The following is a 6,000-nucleotide window of genomic DNA, read 5'->3' as shown; positions in this document are numbered from 1 at the left end:
GACCAGTACAGTGCAGTCTGGGTCGGCCCTGTAGTGTGTAAAGCCCCTGGGATGTTTGTTACAAATGAACTGCTGAATAACAAACTGTTCATCAGTATGCAGCCAAACAAGCAACAATAAACTTGAAACTGATTTAAAAGATTGTGAACTCTCGTTTTTTTTAAAGGTTTGGATTGTTTCTTTTCTGAAATATTTTTAAAGTTTTTTGGTGTTTTGTTAGACATATTGGACAGGGTATAGATGAGGCAGACTGGTATATCATGATTGTGAACGTCAGTTATTTATTATTACTCATAGGGAAAATGATAATATATATGTATGAATTATGTTTTGCCTCTGGAACATTACTTACAGTTGCAATCAAAAAGATTCAACCCCCATTGCATATTAGGCTTATTGGCAACATGTCAAACATGTTAAGCTGTTTGCAATAAACAAAGTAGACACAAACAGTTTAAATAGTTCAATCAAACTAATATTACCATGGTTTTCTTATCCAAATTCAACATAAAATGGTACTTTTAACCTGGACTGGCTAGGGGTTTGTCGAGATTGACATTTGATTGCATGTTATAAATAATATGGCAAAATAATTGTCCAAAAACGTTCAGAGTTGAGATCATTGCCTTGCACAAACATGGATAAGGATACAACAAGATGGCAAAAGCACTGAATGTTCCTAGAGACACAGTTGGAGTTAAAGGAACAGTGGCTACACTACCTGGACAGAAAAGAGGAAGATATCAGCGGCTAACACCAGATTCCTGAGGAAGTCGTGACTTTAGAATTATAAGGTTCTATCTCCATTTTTGTCAAAATTGAGTTTTTTACATAATCTGATCCATTAGGTGTTTATTAATGCCTGTGTGCTGTTATTTTTTAAATGTTGAAATTTTTGAGTTAGTAATTCATAAAATACAAAGGTTCCATCTCACAAAACATAATGGAATGTAAAAACATTGACGCTCAATATCTCTGAACTGCCCTAAATGGAGATAGAACCTTCTCATTCTAAGCTCACGAAGTGGTCAAAAACCCTTGAGTAACAAAACACCTGCAGCCAGACCTGGTGGCAGAAGGCCCTGAGGTTCCAGTTTGCACAGTAAGGCGCGTAGGCTACTACACACTGAAGGGCTCCATGCCCGGACTCCAAGACGTACACCACTACTGGCGGACTCAGGGGGGGCGACTGCCCCTATTGGTGCCACTCCAATGGTCTAAACTTGACCATGTGCCCCACAGTTGAAAAACGTCGCACTAAAGTGCCCTTTTGAGTGGCAAAATTAGAGGATGTGCCCTATTGGCTGCCCTTCCAATGGTCTAAACTTGACCATGTGCACTGATGGGGTCCCATGTTGTGCAGTAGGTGCCCTATTTTTCTTTTCGCCCCCCCCTGCCCTTCAAACAGCCTGAGTCCACCACTGTACACCACTACTGACCCAAAAGCAGGAGAAAAGTTGTCTCCAATATGCTCAAAACCATATGAATAAGCCACAGAAGTTTTGGAATTCTGTTTCTGTGTGGAGCGATTAAACAAAACTGGAACTTTTCCCAAGCAGCATACCTCAAAGTCCACAGAGGCTTAGTTTCAGAAATGTTACATTTTTGCCAATAAACCTCATGTGCAATGGATGGGGGTTGAATACATTTGATTGCAACTGTATGTAAACAGTATAAAGCTGAGGGTATGATGAATGTTACATTTCCTTCTGTCACATTTTCATGGAAACTTGAAACATCTTCTGTATGTCTGTTATGAACCCATTGATATAGATAGGAAAAGTTAGGATATTTATAGCATAGCATAGAGTACAGCACAGTGTTTTATTTGTATAGTATAGTATAGTGGATAGTGTACATAGCCTTTATTTATGTAAACCAGCTCTTTCCCTTCTTGTTTTTAGTATTTTTTTCCTAGCACCAGGGGAGCCCCCCCTCCCAAATTTCGTTGTATGGTACCTGTACTATATTAATGACAATAAAGACCATTCATCCATTCATTCATTCATTTATTAATTCATTCATGAACCCGTTGAACTTACCCTTGTATGAACCTCACCCTTTGCTTTGGGCAGTGAAATTCACGCATGCGTAGTTGTTACACAGCAGCTCCGACACAGTCACCCTTAAAAAAATACACCGCAAGCGTCAACCTCAGCGCGTATGCGTGGCAGAACTGCTGCGGCAGAGCAGCTACTGCCAGCCCTGTCTCTGTACATGGAGACGCGCAAACGCGCTGCTGAGGTTGACGCTTGCGGTGTATTCCATGGACTCGCTGCTCCTGATTGGCTGGCTGGCTGACTCGCTGCTCCTGATTGGCTGGCTGGCTGCTCCAGAGAAGTTGTGGGAGACCCAGGGACATCAGACAGACAGGAGTGCTGCTTCAGATCCCTATGTTGTGTTATTGGTGACTTACTTGTATATTATTTATACTTTATAAACATAACGAGAAGAGGTACACGTCTGTACAAGCCATGGCTCCGACTATTCACGAGTCTTCTCCAAAGACCAAAGCAGGTAAAACTGAAAGACTTAAACAGTAAACTGGCTGGATATGGAGCTAGCTAACTTGCTAACTTCACGTTGTCAGGCTGTGTTCAACCCTCACTGTGGGCTAGCTCCACCAGCTAGCTAGTTAGTTAGTTAGTTAGTCTGTCTACTAGCCTGCCCAGACATGTGCTAGCCAGCTGGTTACAGGTCATCCATGGACATGCTGTGTGTGTGTGTGTGTGTGTGTGTGTGTGTGTGTGTGTGTGTGTGTGTGTGTGTGTGTGTGTGTGTGTGTGTGTGGTGTGGTGTGGTGTGGTGTGTGTGTGTGTGTGTGTGTGTGTGTGTGTGTGGTGTGTGTGTGTGTGTGTGTGTGTGTGTAGATCAGGTTCAGGTCATTCATGGCCATCCTGTGTGTGTGTGTGTGTGTGTGTGTGTGTGTGTGTGTGTGTGTGTGTGGTGTGTGTGTGTGTGTGTGTGTGTGTGTGTGTGTAGATCAGGTTCAGGTCAGACATGGCCATCCTGTGTGTGTGTGTGTGTGTGTGTGTGTGTGTGTGTGTGTGTGTATCAGGTTCCAGGTCGTTGGGCTAGCTAGCAGGGCTAACTTTAGACCCACAACAAGCCAAGCTAACTAACCAGCAGTGATCGTTGCATTGCAATGCACCCAATGTCAATAGTGTCATGTAGTAGCTACCTAGTTTGTCTGTTTCGTTGAGTAGTGTTCTATGTTGACAGATGATGTCTGCTAGATGTCTGTGTTAAGTCAGATGGTACCAGGAGTGAACACTCTACACATGCTCAGGGGCTGTCACAGGTTGTCAGGATCAGAGATGGCCAGCTTATGAATGAATGATCTTTATTGTCATTGTCATTATTGTTAACTATTGTTATTGTCAACGAAATTGAAATGCAAACCCTAGGTGCTAACAATCAAAACACTGTCCTAAGATAATAAAACACCGTCCTAAGATAACAAAACACAAGAATGAGACATAAATAGACCTAAATAGGGGGATATACCTGAAAGTAATCAGTAGGAATCTGAGTATGTATCTATTATGTAAACTTACTAGTGTATGTATACTTACACTATACTGTATATATAGTTATAGCTATACACTATGGCCTATTCACAGGGGGTATATTATAGACAGGGGGGTGTTAGCATGTAACTGTGTACTTTTATAAACATATAAACATATGAACTAGTAAACTTATATACAGTGTATGTAAACCTAAACACAATAATGTCAACATATTGCAGGGTTATAGAACATAACCACTATTCCCTTGGTTATTAGAAAATAAATAGTCTTTGTTATAATCATACAAGGCCAAAACCAGATGATATTCTTGTCATGAAGAGATCAGGCTTTCTAATGGAATTGATGAATCTGACTGAATACTCTGACTAGGCTAATGATCCAGTCAAAGGTGTAGGTGAGGTTGGAGGAATGTGCTTATCACCAGGGGAGGGAGGGAGGGAGGGAGGGAGGGAGGGAGGGAGGGAGTGATGACTCAATACTACTATGACAACATGTCTTTAGATAACATCGCTGTCCCTGTTAGGCCTATTGACATAGCCTCGGGCAAAGCGCTTTACAACGGCCTCTCATTCACCCATTCACACACACATTCACACACCAATGGCGAGGTAAGCAAGCTACCATGCAATACCATACCAGGCCGCCCCACTCATACTATATCCCTCCATCCTCCCTTCTGTCCCTCAGCGAGCAGCAAGGCCTCCCTGGAGGATGAGCTGCGGGCGCTGCTGCAGAAGAGGATCATGGTCCTGGACGGAGGGATGGGCACCATGATCCAGCAGAGGAGCCTGGAGGAGGAGGACTTCCGGGGGGAGGAGTTCAGAGAGCACAGCCACAGCCTGAAGGGCAACAACGACCTCCTGAGCATCACCAAGCCTGACGTCATCTACCAGATCCACAAGGTACAGGGTTAGGTGTCAGAGGTAGAGGGTTAGGTGTCAGAGGTAGAGGGTTAGGTGTCAGAGGTAGAGCCTCTGGGTCAGAGTGGCAGGGAACTAGCACATACAACACTACTAGTCTAGGAGTTATTCTAGGCTTCAGGGTGAGGGGGAGAGGGAGGGAGAGAGAGTGAGTGAGGGGGGGGGGGGGGGAGAAACAGTGAGTGAAAGAGGGAGAGAGACAGTGAGACAGACAGTGAGAGAGACAGAGAGTGAGACAGACAGTGAGAGAGACAGACAGTGAGACAGACAGTGAGACAGACAGTGAGACAGACAGTGAGACAGACAGTGAGTGAGACAGTGAGTGAGACAGACAGTGAGAGAGACAGTGAGACAGACAGTGAGACAGACAGTGAGTGAGACAGTGAGGGAGACAGACAGTGAGACAGACAGTGAGTGAGACAGTGAGTGAGACAGTGAGTGAGACAGACAGTGAGACAGACAGTGAGACAGACAGTGAGACAGACAGTGAGACAGACAGTGAGACAGACAGACAGTGAGTTGAGTGAGAGAGGGAGAGAGACAGTGAGTGAGACTGACAGTGAGACAGACAGTGAGACAGACAGACAGTGAGTTGAGTGAGAGAGGGAGAGAGACAGTGAGTGACTGAGTGAGGGAGAGGGAGAGAGACAGTGAGTGACTGAGTGAGGGAGAGGGAGAGAGACAGTGAGTGACTGAGTGAGGGAGAGGGAGAGAGACAGTGAGTGACTGAGTGAGGGAGAGGGAGAGAGACAGTGAGTGACTGAGTGAGGGAGAGGGAGAGAGACAGTGAGTGACTGAGTGTACGATTGAGACTAAAGAAAGAGTGAACCAGAGAGATGTGTTTGTATGCTGTGTGCTTACTCACGCAGCAGTCACATCCATCCTGTCTCATGTGTGTTGCAGGACTACCTGCTGGCCGGGGCAGACATCATAGAGACCAACACGTTCAGCAGCACATGCATCGCCCAGGCGGACTACGGACTGGAGCATCTGGTAAAACTGTGGAGAATTAAAACAACCCTAAAAAAACACCTGTCGAATAGACTGTATTGTATTTCGTCTTCACATGAATGAACGGTTTTAAGATACCCTTAACGGTTTTAAGACACCCTCTCTTCTTCCAGGCGTATCGTCTCAACAAGGTGTCTGCTGAGGTTGCGAGGAAGGCGGCCGACGATGTCACCGCCCAGACAGGTCAGCTGACAAATAATCATCTATACTTTAGCGGTCAAAAGTTTTAGAACTCCTCAGTTTTCCCAGTTTTTTAATTGAAATATTCAGAGTTTAATGTCTCTGTGTCTCTATGTACTCAGAAATGAACGATTAACGATTAAATTAATTTATCAACAAAAGTTGAGACACTTGTAGTAGGAATTGTTTGCATCAACTTTCAAGGCTTAATTTACTTCCATTGCTGCAGAAAAGCCTTTTTTTAAATAACTGAAACCTACTTTTCTTTTATTGTTTTGGTAACCTAAACATTTTCTTTAACCTCTGGCAAGTTGACCTTTGGTCCATGTCAGGTCATTCACTGGACCTGAACTGCT

General features: G+C 44.2%; 1 protein-coding gene across 1 annotated transcript in view; it reads left to right on the top strand.

Moving 5' to 3' along the window:
• The first annotated feature begins 2,435 nt into the window (after nucleotides 1-2,435).
• Nucleotides 2,436-6,000, top strand: part of mtr (5-methyltetrahydrofolate-homocysteine methyltransferase) — a 45,940-nt gene continuing 42,375 nt past the window's right edge. Inside the window, exons 1-4 of the mRNA XM_080541514.1 lie at nucleotides 2,436-2,517; nucleotides 4,221-4,435; nucleotides 5,357-5,446; nucleotides 5,578-5,647. Coding sequence (XP_080397640.1) covers nucleotides 2,475-2,517; nucleotides 4,221-4,435; nucleotides 5,357-5,446; nucleotides 5,578-5,647 — 418 coding nt within the window. The 5' untranslated portion in view covers nucleotides 2,436-2,474. The remainder of the gene's footprint in view (nucleotides 2,518-4,220; nucleotides 4,436-5,356; nucleotides 5,447-5,577; nucleotides 5,648-6,000) is intronic.

The sequence above is a fragment of the Nansenia antarctica genome (genome assembly GCF_963989245.1).
Source record: "Nansenia antarctica genome assembly, chromosome: 11".
In the NCBI taxonomy this organism is placed as follows: Eukaryota; Metazoa; Chordata; class Actinopteri; order Argentiniformes; family Microstomatidae; genus Nansenia; species Nansenia antarctica.
The sequence above is the reverse complement of the archived record's forward strand: the minus strand, read 5'-3'. Positions and strand labels throughout refer to the sequence as shown.